Below are 16,957 nucleotides of genomic sequence, written 5' to 3' on the forward strand. Positions count from 1 at the left end.
GTATGATCTGCCTCCAGCTTGCCCAGGGAGAGAGTCTGGAGCAAGGAAGACTTACCCTCAGTGGAGCAGGATCTGGTAAGGGAGCAACAAATGGGACATGGACAAGTCCCCGGGACTTGCTGGGATGCACCCAGGAGAGCTGAGGGAGCTGGCCGATGGCACTGCCAGGCCATTCCCTGCTGTCTTTTTGAAGGGTCATGGCAACTGGGGGAGGTTCTGGGCAAAGTGGCTGATAAACTAGAGGGTCTTCCACTGTCCAGGGGGACAGGCTGGAGAAGGGGGCTGACGGGAACCTCATGAAGTTCAGCAAAGGGAAGTGCAGAGTCCTGCACCTGGGGAGGAACAACCCCAAGCACCAGTACGAGCTGGGGGCCACCCAGCTGGAAAGCAGCTTTCCAGAAAAGGACCTGGTGGACCACAAGTTGATCATGAGCCAGCAAGGTACCTTTGTGGCAAAGCAGGCCAACAGCATCTTGGGTTGCATTAGGCAGAGCATCACCAGCAGGTTGAGGAGGTGATCCTTCCTGCCTGCTCAGCGCTAGTGGGACACGTCTGGAGCGCTGGATCTGGTTCTGGGTGACCCTGTACAAAACAGACATGGACATACTGGAGAGAGTCCAGCAAAGGACCATGAAGAAGATGAAGGGACTGGAGCATCTGATGTAGGGGAAGAGGCTGAGGGAGCAGGGACTGTTCAACCTGGAGAGGAGGTGGCTCAGGGGATTCTTATCAGTGTGTGCGAACATCTGACGGGAGGAGTAACGATGGAGGAGCGAGGGTCGTCTCAGTGGTGCCCAGTGACAGGACAAGGGGCAACAGGCATGGGTGGAAATACAGAAAAATCTGGTTCCACATAAGAAATACTAGTTTTACTGTGAGGGTGACTGAGCACTGGAGCAGGTTGCCCAGAGAGGTTGTGGTCTCCATCCTTAAGATATTCAAAACCCGTCTGGACATGGTTCTGAGCCCCTGCTCTTAACAGCGGGTTGGCCTCACCTGACCTGTGACTCTGTGAAACCTAAGGAAAGGAGCTGGACTCCAAGCCCTCCATCAGCCTCCACCCACACCACCTTTTTAATAAAGGCTCCACCCTTTAATAAAGGCTCCACCCACACCACCTTTTTAATAAAGGCTCTGTGCTGTGTCCGGTGCGGAAACCCTCCTCTCAGATGCTTTGTCACGGGCTTTTTAATGGCCTGCCTTCCCCACCTGGGCAGAGGCCAAGGCATCAAGATGGGGATGTCTTCAAAAAGATCACTACGGCCCACAGAGGCAAACAGGAATCTGATTTTTATCTCTAGGAAGAACTTTTGACAGATGAAATAGTCTGATTCATCAAGAAGAGCCTACTGAGTCATTGAGTATTGCTGACCACTAGAAACAAGACAGTTGGATTACTGATTTATAGCACTGAGTAATGTTTCTTAATATTTTACTTTCATTTACATGATTGCTTCAGTTAATGAAGTTTGGGGAGGGAGAGGTATTTGAAACAGTCGCAAGGCCTGGGCTTTAGCAGAATAGGCAGTTGTACAGCCAACACAATTCTGCTGGCAGATTTTCTTTTTATATGCAACCACAAAATTAGACTAAAGCCTGCCAGAAGCTGTCATCTAAAGATATAAAACTTCTGTAAATATAATTTCTTCAATAGCAATGCTGTTGAGCTGCTCTAACACAGTTACAGTATACTGCCTGCCACCTTCTGTACTCATGATGGCTTAACTGCCACTTCCATTGTAAATCCTATTTGTTAAGGATTTATAAATTGGCTGCATTCACTTGCTTCTCTCTGAAGGTTGGCACACAGCTCTCTCCCATGGTGTTTTTACCACATTTTACTTTATTGCTTGCTTTTTTTTTCTCCTTGGCTCAGAAGCACCACAGAAGTAGCCTGACTCTAACCCCAGAACCATTAAATCCTCAGTAGAGGCTAAGACGCTACACAAATATTTTCACGAACAAGGAAAGAAGGGAAAGCCTAACTTGTTACATTAGATGCGTATTTTTGAAGAGCCATTGCAGAACTTCTGGAAAGAGGAACGCCCTGCTCCTGCCGCAGGAGGTGCGGTGAAGTGCGGGCAGGGCTGGTGGCACCTGCTGAGCTGCAGGTGAACTGAAGCACATGGGTGGGTGCAAGGTATCTGTTGGGACACTGACTCTTGCCTTGATGCGAACCCCACCCTTGGTGTTCCCCAGTTAAGAAGTGGCCCTTGGGGCTGGTGGTTGCAGAGGTTGACTGGCCTGCAGCATGGGGATGCTCGCAGGCAGCCACCCAAACAATGTGTGGGAGAGGCCGGCAGGGTCGAGTCCCTGCGCTCTCTGCCAAGCTGCTTCCTTGCCTGGGTCATCTGGCTGAATGCCTGACTTGGGTACCTGAGCACATCACACCGGTGCTTCCACCTCTCAGGTTTTATTTATTTTTGGTGGTGGTGGTGGGGAGGCTGAGCCAATATAGTGAGCTCTTGGTCAGCTGAGATTAAAATTACCAGCTTAGCCCGTTAGTGTGATGGGTCCAGCTGTGAGGGCTCTGCAAAGCATGTTGTGATAACTGTTGTGTGACCCAGTCTCAGCTGCTTGTTAAATACCTCTTGCTCTTCCTAGTAGCTCAAATAATCACCCATCAGGTGTTGCTGTAGACACACACAGTTCGTGACCATGGCTCTAGATCTGTCCAGCACTGCTGCGTTAGGTTAGACAGAAACAGAAAAGGCTTTATCAACACAGGGGAGTTCGTGCTTTGACACTGACGATAGCATTTGCCTTTCTAGAGGTCTTGGTCACGTTCAAGCATTGCATAAAGCTATGTTTATGAGGGAGATGACAGACACACAGCAAGGCAGAGAGAATTGTTTAGATATTATGGACCTAAACAAGCAGTTACAGCATATAATGTATGTGTACTGGTACCTACCAACACCAGGAGCCTTCTGTGTCAGCCTCTGCCCAATGGAGCCACCTGCTAGAGCCAGCACTCCTTCACTGTTTTCCATGGGCTGAACGTGACTGTAAGGCTGTAAGTTCTCTCCGCTAATTCAGAGATCTGGCAAGTCAAATGTCTTTTGCAGCTGCCTCAGCAAGTGCACTGTGGCGGATAATAACCCTGTCTTAAACTCTTCCGTGAGCATGCAGCCCTCGGCACTTGGTGCCACTGAGGTGGAGAAGTGAGTTTGATTCCAGAGGAGTGGCAGATTTCAAATGCAATGAATAAGGTTTAAACTAAGTAATCCTTGTACATAAGAAACCTTTATGCTGCAGGCTGTACCTGAAGAGGTTGGGAAGGAACTTTCCTTGTTGGTGGAAAAGCTCAGAGGCAGCTCACAGGCAGAGGGGTCCCGGTACCTCTTCATTACCTCGCTTAGCTAAAGCCAGGGAGCCTGTTACACTCTGCATCTGGCTAGGAAAGCCCCATTCCCCATTCCTGCATTCAAAATTGCCCAGGGACATCTGCTCTTAGTTTCTCTTCGGAGAAAAAATTACAGCTATAGAAGGTCTTGTCTTCCAGATAAACTCTGTATTTCCTGAGATTAAGGGCCTTGTGCTTAACATTTGGATGGTGTAGAACTTGTAAGGCCATCCTACTTTAGTTTGTAAGGTATGATCTCACCTTTGAACAGATGCACAGTTAAAGTAAAGGCCACCTGAGTATATGACTGACCTTAACATGTGGTTCTCTCGCAGGATCACCAGGTGAACACAGGACAGTACGATAGGGTGACAGAAACTTTACCTTTTGAGTTTCCTAGGGCTGCAGCCTCAAAGCTGAATGTCGAACATATTCCCATGTTTGATCATCACTGAGGGTTTTAGAAGTGTTTGCAAGACTGTTGGCAAAAGGGTCAACCTGACAAATTATAGCACAAAGCAGTTAATGCAAATTATTCAATGGCACTCAGTTCTGATGTGGTTTTCTTGGATTCCTGGGGAAGGGCTGATGCTTGTTTGACACAGGAAACTCTTGACCGACAAACATGAAAGCGCCTTGGGAGGAGGTGCTACGGTCACGTCCAGTGCAGATGAGGGATGTCTAGCTCTTCTGCTCTTACAGTGATGATGAGCCTGGTCTACATGAAGATCAGGGGCTTACGGGGTAATATTACAGAGGCAGAATGCTGTTGGCACATTCATTTCTGGCAGGAAACTTCTGAGAGGCTACATTACCCAAGGGATGGGAGGTGAAAACTAACAATACCAGAGCCAGGCTCCCATGCAGGTTTCAGACTGGCTCTCCACGTTCTCAGAGCCCAGTGCGTGTGCTTGTGTCAGCCCTTGCACTCCAGGTAGCAAACAAAAAAAATAGGGTCTAAGTGCTTCCTTCCCCACATTTGTTCCCATGACAGCATTGTGGATCCATTGGTCTGGCCCAGCTTTAGGAGGAGCTTCTGTTGGTGCCTTTATTTGGGACACCCCGAGGCCACTAAGGAAGGCCAACGCGGCACTGCTGGGGGACTGGTGTGGGCAAGGCAGTGCAAGGAGGCAAGGGCCGGCACCTCTGAGCGTCTCGTGGGCAGAACTGCCATCATGCGGCCAAACTGCCATGGAGCGCAACCTCGAGAGGCAGACCACCAGTGGTGGTGAGGAGCAGGCTGCGCTGAGACACCTGCCTACACCAACAGCCAAGTCCCAGGCTTTGGGCTAAGTCAGGAAGCGAAAGTTTTTTCAAGCTGAAATGCAAGGGTATAAATACCAAATTCCTTCAGTTACAGCAATCCAATAGGATGCTGATCCTCCATCTGGTCTTAGCTTCAAGCAGAAGCCTGTTCTTGGATTTCTGTTCACTCTGCAGACACCCCAGCTTACGCTCGAGTTAGCTACGTTCATATCTCTTGGGCTGGCCTGGGCTCGTGCACTGCGCCTTCCCACAGCGAGGAGCACTTCTCAGGCCAGGTCCTTACACGGCTGCCCTCGGCTGTCCTGGTCGCAACACTGTTGGGGACACAGCCACAATGTCACTGTTAAAGCCACCACTTAACTACTCTCCTGTAAGAAGGATCCCAGTTCATGTCTCCTTGGCATTGCTTTAGGTTTATCACCTGGTCCATACAGAAAAGCGTAGCAAGGAGGAGAGAGGAAAAGCAAGAGCTTTGAGAGGAACAGGAGATACCAATTTGAGGGGAGTGAGGAAAGGGAGGGTTGTAGAAAGGAAGAGGGAGAAAAAGATACCTCAAGAAACTCAGATGGGACCACAGCAAAGGAGGCAATAAGTGGCTGGCCATGGCCACATCAGTCCAGTTATCTCCCCAATGCGTGAAGTGAAAAGCTCTTTAGTACGGCCTCTAAAAGTCAGCTGTTTTTCCAGACATGAGAGCATCTAGCTCTTTGTCATAATTACAAAATACAGTAATTCTTCCAATCTCTTTGATGCACCACACAAGGGTTTTCTAAGTAACTGGACATACTATGGTTTACTTGCCAAAAGGACAGGCTGGGAGAGTTTGCCCACGCAACACACTGTTAAATGTGGCCAGGAGTCTGTATGGAAGCACAAAGAAAGCGTAGCGGCAGAGCTGAGAGGTAAGGTTGGGAATGACCTCGGCCGGGTCCAGCAGAATAGTTAGTCGGCTCTAAGAGCTCAAGTGTGTCGCTGGGCCTTTCCACGGGACCTGTGCCAAGTTGCATGCAGGCTTTGGAAACCACAGATAGCCCTGGATAAATGGTCTCGGGTGAGTGTTTAGCCAGCGTGACTGGACCACTTTCAAAAGTTATGTTTAAGAACACCCTGATGATGTATATTTTATTTGCAAAGGAGCTGGGTAGGGAGTACATCCCCTGCAAATATGTTACATCTCCTCCCGTAGTAATTAATATTAAAAAGGGTGCTTCACTTTTAGTTTAACTAAGTTTCCTTTTGAAGTACCAGAATCTCTAATGCTGAAGAGTTTCAGCTTCAGGAGAATGGTAACAGAATAAAGGACATCGGGGATTGTGCAACAGGTTCTCATTTCAACCCTCTCAACTGCAAGAAAAATTCCATTCCAAAAAACGACCTAAAAAGCTTACCAGTACAGGGCAAGGGTAATCCAGAAAAACTGTGATAATGGAAAGTGTCTCCACCTTGTGATTTCATGTTTTATGCCTCCATTAAAAAAAAAGTAACAATACTTCTTTAAGAGATTTCACTTGTAAAGAAGTCTGATAATGTAACAGCACTTCAAGTCCATCGGCACAGAAAAACACCTGCAGTGATGGACATACAGGACTTCATCTCAAAAAGTACCCAGAGGTACTCGTCCTTCAGAGGATGAGCAACAGGGCTTGGGGTTCCAGTGCGTGCGCTGCATAGGGCAGACATACGTGTAACGCTGCGGTCAGAACGGGATGGCTCGTTTGCATAGCAAAAATTAGATGCACTTTCTGAGTGCTATAGGTGTTACACAACACAGCCACTGAACTGTTCTGCTTTAAAAATGCCCTGGAGTGAATTAATGCCCATAATCAACTCAAGCATCTCTGTCGATATCATGAATCATTAAAAACCTCATTTGCAACCCCAAAAGCAAAACTGTTCTCAAAATTAAGTAGAGCTCCCTAGCTACATACTTAAATGAGATAAAAGCAGCAGGGCTGTGGTTGATGGATGGTTCCCTTTTAACATCACCAGGAGTGACTGTTTGCTTAGGAGAGGGTCTTTGATCTTACCTCCAATTTTTACATGTGGTAGAAATGAGCAATCTCCCAAAGAAGACAGATTTCATGGAGACTTCCTGGCTCACAGCACGGCCTTCCATGTTCCATTTAATATTATGTTACTGCATTTTCAAACTGCTTGGATGTTACTTTAGTGCAATTAAACTAATTCCAGGATTGAAACATGGCAGTTTGAGGGTTGCTAGTCGTGAGGTGCAGAGAGGGAATTTCTAAAGCATTTACCAATTTTCCACTGTATCCTAAACAGAGTTTTGGGTGATGTGTACGTAGGACTTTGCTTACCCAGAGCTCGAAGGACCAGCCCTCTGTAGAATGCACAGTACAACAACAGCAAGTCATTTCGACACGTAAGATGCTGTGTGCATTAGGTGACAGTGAGACACTAATACTTTCTCATTTTTAAAAGATTTCACAATGGAAGACAAGTAATTCACAGGAGTTTTAGAGACTTTATTTATGTATAAACAATTTAAACACTTTGCCATAAATTATCTTTGCCTGTCTCTAGTCTTTGCTTAGCAGCAAATTAAAATTAATATAAAAACTCAATGAACAATTCATACATGTATATTACAAAAAAGTTCTTGTACCAAAGTTCTTATTAGACTTTTTTTTTTCTTTTTTTTTTTTGTGGTGACTGTAATGTGATTGTCTCAGTTTCTCGACCAAACAAACACACTAATAATTTTTAAATCTGAAACAGTGATTGTGCCTTCTGGCTGATGTATGTACAGGGTGATCTGACGTGGTGCCCATTTGCAATAGTGTAACACAATGCCCACAGCTCTACTGGAACTGATACCAACAAACTACTGAATCTAAACAGACTACACCCTGTAACTGTGTTATACTGTCCACAATGGAAATCTTCAAAGACAAACAGAGTATGAAATTTATTTGTAGTGATTTATAGCCACCATTTTGAATGTAACTTTACACTCTGCCCTCTTTGAATAAGTTAAGCTTCAGGCCAGACAAGTGGAGGGTCAGAGTGCAAGTGTGGTTTTGTTACTTTTAAATATATTTTTCTTTACTATTTCCAGTGCGCTCTCACTTGCATTCTCATTGTCCTCCAGTTGCTACACACAAATCACCCCAAAGTCATGTTTTAAATGCACCTGTATTTTGCTTTAAATGAAAACCTCTTGGATATTTATCAAACAAGCAGTCTGAATCATCTGTGTTTCATCAGCTGGTTAGTGACAGTGGCCCACTTGGATTTCTTAGTTTGCTCACGTGTGAATGGAGTGAGGTAATACAATACGAGGCCTTCTTTTTGTTTTCCTTTAGACCCAGAACAAGTGGGTAATATTTCAGGGGTACTTTTTAATTTGTATGGTTAGAGTTTTCAGTCTGGCTTTAGTCCACTTCAGGATGTGGTTTTTAATCACTTGAACAGTAGCATTTAACTCAAAAAATATGAGCTTTTTTGCCACTTACTATCCCAAAGTAGCTCAGCCTAGTGCCCCCATTTAGGTCTTCATCTCCTTAGGAGAGGAGATAACAGTTACGACTACTGATTCATCCAGCAAAGGATGACAGCAGGTTAATTTGTTACCTCTTTCCCATTTCATTCTGTCTTAAAAACTGGATGTTGCTGCTACTGTCTGCTAGCTCTGGGTACTGCTCCACGGGCAGGACATAATATCCCTCGTAACCTTGAACCCTTCCCGTGTTCAGAAGCTGCTGCTTCTCTCCGTCTGTCCATACGCGGCTGCCCTCTCGGCCATCCCGTGCCTTCTGCTGCTCTTTGGCCCAAGCTGATCCCAGGGCTCGCTGCCGAGCCTGGTCTAACACTCTTGCCTTCTCCTCGTCCAGCGTGTCGGGGGTCAGTCCGTAGCGGATGTTGATCAGCAGGGTGGAATACTGAAACTCAATATTCGTAAACCTTCGAGTCCTCCCATTGACGAGGAGAGTGGGCTGGGAGACGGTGACATTGACTCCGCTTTCCAGGACCTTCCGCCCGCTGGTCATTGCGAGAGTGACAAGGTCGCTGTCAGCCGAGCCTATCTTGACAAAGTAATGGGTATCCTTCCCCTCGATGCTGTAGTGCATTTTTTCCAGGTAGTGAGCACTGTTAAGGACAGAGGCAATCTTTCTGCTATCATCTGTGGCTATGCTGGAAATGCCGGTGGTTACACGGCCTTCCTTCACAGCAAACATGATTCCTTTCCCAATGATAGGAGTGGTTGTTGCAAACCAGTGACCTGCTTTTTCTCTAATATTAGCATGTAATCTTTTAGATATGACCTGTCCCTCAAGAGCCATGAAAGCTTGGTTATGTCTTTCTGTCGTCTGCTGAACTCCTGTAATCAGCTGGGGAAAACAAAACAGAACAAAAAAATACCAAAGAAGATACAGATCTGAAAATACTCATTTCAGAGACCAATACTAATCTTTGCTTTGCTTTTTTAAAGGAAAGCCATGCAGTGAAAAATTCTACACTATGGGAAGACCACCTGCAGTTACCCGCCCCTATACACATCCCATTCAGAATCAGGTACTCATTTGGCAAATTATTTTGCTATCAGTAATACCAAATAAAATACTTCTCATTAATCACCCTTTGTAGCATATATGTACCACAAATCTCAATTTTGGCAAATTATATGATGTCCGTTACAACAATAAGTAAGACCCAAGTCTAGCACGATTTTAATCAGAGCTTAAACCAAACAGAATCAATTTATTAAAAGATGGCACTTAACTTCTGGACACTTTTGCCCAGAGATTTCAACCAGTATATATGACTAAAATGCTTATGAATTTAAGCCTTTTTGAAAAGAGATGAGATTTGGGCTCCAAAATACCAACGTAATTCCTGAAGAGGGGATTTAGATTCTCAAATGACTTAGAAGCCTGTGAAAGCAGTGTGGTTAGGTTTATATGACCATTTCAGTTGTATTACCACAAATGTGAAGTGAGCCTAGCATAGACTTAGTTTGAAATTGGCCTAGTACTCTTTTTAAGTTTATTAAATGGGTTAGAATTTATTATAAAGGTCGAAAGCATATACCATTTTCCACCTTAACCTGACAAGTAAGTATGAATGCTGTAACTGAAGTTAACTGTAGTAACTGGAGCAGCAAACCAAAGCCTCTATGAAAAGCGTCAGACAAAAAATGATGAGAAATCCTATTACAGGGTAAGAAGTAGAACCATTTCTTAGCAGTACAGGAAGTACCAACCTCAGTTTCTTGCAACACATATGTTATTAGGATGGTTTTACCAAAGGTACAACAGATGATAAATTACCCTGACAAAGTCTCCCTTTGTCATTGCTAATCAAGTTAATCGAGTTACAACTTGTTAATCAATGAAGAACTCAATAAAAGACAAACTAATGACATTGTAATTATGATAACAACGAAGGCTGGCAAGAAAGGCATATGTTCATTAGTATAAAGTCTAGCTATACTCACTTCATTTTACACTGAAATAAATACTTGGCCTTCTGCTGTAACTACAGAAAGGCTCAGCAGTTCTATTCATAGAGTGTAGCAAATTTATCAAGAAAAATAACTTCATATTTCTGCCTACCTGTCCATTTTCACATGCTTGACTCTCAGACAACTCGTATGGCGGTGACACAAAGTACATTTTTGCTCTAGGGAAACCAGGAATAATGTTGCTAAGCTGAAATCCAAACATCACCAACCAGCTTTTGACATCTAAAAATCAAAAGTAAGCAAGCAAGTGAGAAATAAATGTGTGTAATAAATACAAGAAATAAAAAAATTTAGGAAACCCATCCTTGACCTCCTTAATTTCAAGCAGCAGTGGAACTCATAATTTAAATTAAGTGTGGCACTTTACAGAATTGTAGTAATCCAGCATGAACAGGCACACTTTAAATTTACCGTAAATAGTTCATCAGGGATATACCACCTCTTTCATTCTTTTTCCATTACAGCACATGGATTATCCAAACATTTTACTGTATGCAATATTTGTTCCATCTCTGACATTTTCTGATGTGGCTACTGTAGCCTATAAACTGTAAAATGATGTTTTATTAGGTTAGTACTCCTAAAAACACCTGCGAAGTCCTTTGGGAAAATACATGGCTTCTCTTCTATGTCCTACTTCTATCAGCTGTCATCAGGTCTCGGGAGGCTCCATTAAATGCAGTGAGAAGCTAGACTTGTAATTCAGATGCCTAAATTTAGCTACCATGAATATCCTTCCCGTCCCTCCAGGCCCAGTACAGAAAAGTAGGAGCTGCGTGGGCGGGTTACAGCTCAGCTCTGGGGTGAGCTTCGGGAAGTTCCAGCTCCAGGTGCAACCGGTGAAACTCTGTCTTCATATCTAGTTGAAAAAGCTAAGTAACTAAGTTAATAACAGTAATTCTCACTCAGCAGGCATTAAGAACTAATGATGTATTTTAGTTATCAAAATGATGTTTTTAACAAAAAAAAAGCCCATGAGCCTGTTTTACATTTCTGTTTCCGGCCTCTCTTTTCTGGCTGTCATGGAGATAAGCAGCAGAGAGGGAGCAGGGGCACTTCTCATTTGATTTGGACTTATGTTCATGACCATTTTTGTTTAAAAATCTCTCCTGTCTTTTCCAGTGGCCTTCTCTCCTCGCTGGCCTACAGTGGCTCCTGATGCTGCTATTGCCACTTCTTCGTGTGAGCCGAACTCCGTGTTTGAAGAGAGGCATGTCTGTGGCAAGGCACTCTCGATGCAAGGGTCGCTGGCTGAATTCAGACCACTCCAAGCATGGTCTCTGCAGCAGGTGGGTGCACAGCGGGCTCTGCTTGCTGCCCACAGGCACGCAGAGTGCCTGCAGAGCACCCGCCTGTGCATACAGACCTCCGGGACGTGCTCAGCCACAACACGGCATCTGCTTGCTGTTGCAAAGCCTGTTTTCCCAAAATCTTTAGCAGAGGTAATATTACATCATGAAAAGTGTAATACTTCCTGGTTGTGGACATTTGACAGCAAAAGTCTTCTTTTCTTAGCCATTCTGATGCTAAAATAAGTAGTAAAATACTCTGCTTCTACGAACATACTTGTATGTATCTCCCATCACCCAGTGCCTACCATATTTTTCCTCTAGCTTTGGACAGCACAGGGTTACTGCTCCTTTTTAAGGCTTCAATTTATTTTGTGGTATAACAGTATTTCCCAAAGAATTCACTTCAGCTGCCCTAATTCCACAAGAAAAGAGGAGGACCTATATACAAAGTAGTTACTATTTTGCTTAGCTAATGTGCTTTGCAGCTCTGCACTTGCTACAGGAATTCCTTTTCAGCAAAACCTGTGAATAAAGCAGTGTCAGGCGTTAACAGTAAGAATGGATTGGGGCAGGGAAGTATTTTTTTTGTTTTCTGTTTGGTTTTTTTTTAAACTATGACAACCAAGGTGCCACCATAATCACTTCTCGTGCAAGACAATCTGTTTAGTCCATACAGCAACAAATATTTTCATCACCAGTGAAGTATTTTTACAGACTGCAAGGTGTGTGTTATACCAAAATGCAATATATCTTCCTAGATTTCATCCAGTGGATGGATAAATTAAATTAATGCAATTTCAGAACATAGCAAAATATCATAAGATGACACTGAAAATCTAAATCAAACAGTGGAGGATGAAAATAGGAATTTTGCTGAATTTAGGACAATAGAATTTGATCCCAAGGTAATTTTAGTCACCAATATTTTCACACTATCAGATACAAATTGCACTATTTTCAAATTGCAAAGTAGCTACAATAGAACCTGTGGTGTGTTACACATACAATTAGGTCCCAACGTACTAATGAAACTTGCTATGATTTTCTTTGAAGGAAATGCACACTTTTCTTGAAATTCAAATTACTGCTAAAATTAAGATAGCTCCTTTTTAAAAATGATATCACTGCTCTAATTATTGTATACTGCATATTCAATTCTGGAAAAAAGCTTTTCCTGAAGACATATTAATTACCTTTCTTTTTAGAAATTGCCAGCAGCTAGTTCAAGTACTGTGTGATCTTACTAAGTGAAAAATTATTACTAATTAAGAAGAGGTTACAAGTTTTACGCAATTCTAACATACGTGATCAAAACTACTTCATTGTTTCTCTTTCTGAGCTCTACACATTCCATAAAATTTCTTAGTCTTTCAGGAGGAAATAATTTTAAAAAACATCGAGACTTTTGTTTTAAAGACTAATGACTGTTTGCATATTAAAAGTTAAATGGGAAAAAGAGGTTTAATTAAATCCGTTCTTGGTGCTAATTCATAATGTGCCCATGGGCTCAGTCAGCAGTTAATTTAGAAAGTAGCCCTGAAGGGAAGAGATGCTGAGCAGTTCTGGATCCCGATTCTGCAACTAACCTGCCAGTGATTCTTGTAGGTAACTTCACTTTTCTTTATAGAAAATTAGAATGAACACAACTTCATACAGTACTAGTTCAGTAGCAGGAGCAGTATGGCTGTGCTGAAATTGAATATTTAGGCAAATTCCACACCCCCCCACACCCCCCCCAATTCATTGTGGCTTCTCATTTAGTGCCCTTCATTCGAGGAGGAGCAGTATCGAAGAATCAGGACTAGCCAGCCCTTTTCATAGCACAAAAAGGAAAATGGCCCAACCTTGATGGGAGGATTCAGCAAATGGCTAGTATGGAAAAACCTGATTTCTTTCCCAAATCAACTTCCAAACTGTAGTGTTATTTATAAGAAATGTAATGAAGTCTCACCTGTTACATAATTCTTTAGATCCAGTTCATTGCTGAGAGGGTTGTTACTCTTGAACATGTACAGATTGAAAGGAGCGGGTTCTTTACCAATGTTTTTCCACATGGTGTAATCAGGAGATGTCCAGCGTCCAGCCAGGACATCATAGTCCCTTTGGGTAAAATGGACGAGTTTGGTTAAAGGATCATACAGCCCTCCATGGAACCCAATAACCAGCTGGAAATCAGGGTTGGAGTCGTAATAAATCTCCCCATATGCTGTGTACTGAAGCTGTTTGATCATGAGGCCGTTGATGCTGAACACGGCTAATGGAGTGCCTGTGTTATCAGAGGCGACGTAATATTCTTCCCCGCTGCTGCTCTCCATGGCAAAGAGGTGGCCTTGCAGATCGTAGTACAAAGAGGTAATTTCTGAATTGGAATGATTGTAGACATGAGTTACCCTTGTTGGATTGTGAAGATCAGCATAGAAGTACTGCAGATGATGCCCCAGGTTAGTCTTACAGGAAGCCCTTCGGCCGAGCCCATCATAACGGTACTGAACACTCCACCCATTTGCTTTGTTGTAAGCTCTTGTTAAGAGTCCTTTGGAGTTGTACTCAAATACATCCGAGCCTCGCTGACACAGGAAACCATCATCATCAATTTTGTATGGTATGTCACCTAAGCGCGTAATCCTGTCTCTTAGGTCATAGCGCAGAGGCATCAATCGGACACTATTTCCAGGATTCAAGAGATGAAGGTTTCCATTCAGATCGTAACTGTAGCGCCAGGTTGGCCTGTCATTTACTGCTACGCTTTGCAGTTGCCCATCTCCATCGTAATCATAGGTATACTTGGTTGTGTTGGCATATGGACCAAGTTTCAGTTCTCTTTTAGTTACCCTTCCCATGCTGTCGTATTGTACAGTCATCCAGTACATCAGGGATCTGAACATTTCATATTGAACTTCTTTAATGCGTCCATGGGTATCAAAGTGCTTACTCAGTGTCATAACTGCTGTAGTAATAATTTGATTTATATCGTAGTAAATAACTCCAAATTTGCCAAAATGCTCTACTTTGCCAGAAATCTCGTCATAACGGTAGAGATCAACTGGAAGAGGCGTCTCACTTATTATAGGTTTGATGCTTGCAATTCGAAAGCTATTGTCGTGATATGTATAATCGAACCTTGCATTGACCATACCTTCTTCAGAGAATCTGTAGATTTGTTTGTCAACAAGAGGACCAATTTTACGATAGCGGATTGTACAAGAAAATCCTCCACTTTGCAAATTCACCATTTTTAGGACACCTGTAGTTTCATCATATCCAAAAGTAACTGCAGTGCTGTCATAAACAATTTCAGATAATTTGGATAGCTTTCCATATTTGTAGAAGACTTGTCGGCCAGTACCTAAAAATGATGTTTTCAAAATCCTCCCATCATCACTGTAATCAAAAATCACTGATGCATTGCTTTCAGGAGGATTATAGATGTTTCTAATGTAGCCAATAGAGGTGTGAGTTGACATGCTGTGCCGCGCAACGCTAGGCATGGTAACAGCATGAAGTCGGTCTGAAGAATCATACTCGAAGATGTACTGTCGTTGACTCTGAAGCAGTAGTACCATCGACTATAGGGAAAAAAATTAATACACAGTTACTAGCTTTCAGCATGTGACCTCTGAGAGGGCATTAAAGAAAAGAAAAGGTTACTGAAGAGGCACTAATGTTAAATGAATAAAAAAAAAATTAGATACATTAGTTAGGGGCACATAGCTACTCAGGAATATTGTCAGATTGCCAGATGAGAGGATCTGCTACTTGGAAATCAATATGCTGACTCTCCAGAGAAAGCGTAGGTGAGCAACCCATTAGCTACCCTGCATTTAGTAGGACTTTTTTTTTCTCTTTTTTTCTGAGGGATGCGGAGGAGTTAGATAAATGACTTGATTTATCTTTCCGCTAGCAGTTTTAATTCACAACTCTTACTGTGAAATATGTGAGAAACTAAGAAGAGAACATCAGCTCTGGTTTGCTTAAAACAAGAGATTCAGAGAAGGGAAAGGGAAAATAATACAGAATTTTGAAGTATTTAAGACACTTTTATGATTGAATTGCCTTAATTAGGCTAAGTAAAAATGCATTACCATATTTTCATTTAATAAATAATGATTAGAGATGAATTACCTGTTTCTACAAAAACCTTTTGTCAGGTTTAGTCATGCATTTTTGGTCTTAATTAAGCAAAATTCATTGTGTTAGTTTATGCCATTATATGGCAGCCTAACCACTTTCAGGAAAATATCAAAAGACACAAACCATGAACAAAGTATTTCCCATTAAAAATTAGTCAAATTCAGTTGACTAATTGAAAAATAAGGAATTTTGAGACTAGGTACAAAGGGATTCTTAACAGCTGGAATATGTCAAATTTTAGATAATTTGTGTGTATGTTATGTACAGAGCTTAAAATGAAGCCAAATAGCACTTTGTCTCTTTATAGCTCATGTCAGAAGGTAAAACAACATCACCTACTTTTTCTAGATAGGTGTAGCTCCAGACTTTCCCATCTGCAAACATGCGCGATATGATCCTGCCTTGCTTGTCGATGTCTGTTCTTTCACTCATGGCACCGCGCTGAAGCCCAGCCAGGCGCCCATTGAAGAAATAAGACACGTTGACAGCAGCCAGGCCGCTGCTAGGTAGCCAAAGGAAAGGCCGTCCTAGCTGATCGTAAATTATCCTCAGTGTAAATTTCCGGTGATCATCATAGATTTTTTCTGTGCGTATGTTCCGGTCGTAATCAATGGACAATAAATTCCTTCCATGCACCTATTGAATGAAAGAGGGCTGCTTTCAGTGAGCGGTGGGCACTACGCCTCTCTGGATTTTCAGCGTGAAAACAGCATGCACAACGAAGAACTCAATTTCCCCACATTCTTGAAAAATGTAGGATGTCTTCCTGTTAACTGGCTTTTGCTTTTTACTTCTCAGTATAGTCAAATATGTAACTTCGAGTGTTTTACTGGGATATTTCCCATCTCCCTGCAACATGGGAGCTGTAATGTTACAGAGAAAGGCTTCCCTTATTGTCAGAACAGACAGATATACTGCACACCTAGATCTTAAAGCGCAGAGTGTTGGCACTTAGCAGAGAAACGAATTATTTTGCATGGAAGTATTTTTTCTACTTGTGCCATCAGTAGTTCTTAGCTTTTTTCCTTACAACGACTCCAAGAATAATAGAAGAAATTACAATTTTGTGTCTTCATTAAGGTTTAGCCACTTAGGTTCTGTAGCTACAACACCCTGCTTATGAATTCATTCATTTAATATTTTCTTCATTTACTTTCCAAATATTCAGTAGATCCCTCAGCAACCTGATCGGTTGGGATGGGTTTCATTTCTTCTGATTAAAAATCCTGATCACACTTGGAAATCCTGATCGGGCTTGGAAAGACGGACTTCTAGTTTTGAGAATCAAAAATGCTAAATAATTAGGTTAAATATTTTTCTTTTTTTCCTTTTTTTTTCTGTTACAATTTTCAAATCAAAGTACAGCATGGAGTGTTTCAGTTCCAGATTTTTTTTTTTTTTTTTTAAATAAAAGAGCAAAACAGAAAAAAAGGAGCA

At 42.6% G+C, this 16,957-nt stretch overlaps 1 protein-coding gene across 1 annotated transcript in view; it reads right to left on the reverse strand.

The window, feature by feature from the left end:
- Positions 1-7,077: 7,077 nt before the first annotated feature.
- Positions 7,078-16,957, reverse strand: part of TENM2 (teneurin transmembrane protein 2) — a gene marked incomplete at its 5' end in the record, with an annotated part of 39,986 nt that continues 30,106 nt past the window's right edge. Inside the window, 4 exons of the mRNA XM_009573777.1 lie at positions 7,078-8,964; positions 10,189-10,319; positions 13,341-14,955; positions 15,860-16,156. Of these exons, the coding sequence (XP_009572072.1) occupies positions 8,203-8,964; positions 10,189-10,319; positions 13,341-14,955; positions 15,860-16,156 (2,805 nt within the window). The remainder of the gene's footprint in view (positions 8,965-10,188; positions 10,320-13,340; positions 14,956-15,859; positions 16,157-16,957) is intronic.

The sequence above is a fragment of the Fulmarus glacialis genome, unplaced genomic scaffold (genome assembly GCF_000690835.1).
Source record: "Fulmarus glacialis isolate BGI_N327 unplaced genomic scaffold, ASM69083v1 scaffold9513, whole genome shotgun sequence".
Lineage (NCBI taxonomy): Eukaryota > Metazoa > Chordata > Aves > Procellariiformes > Procellariidae > Fulmarus > Fulmarus glacialis.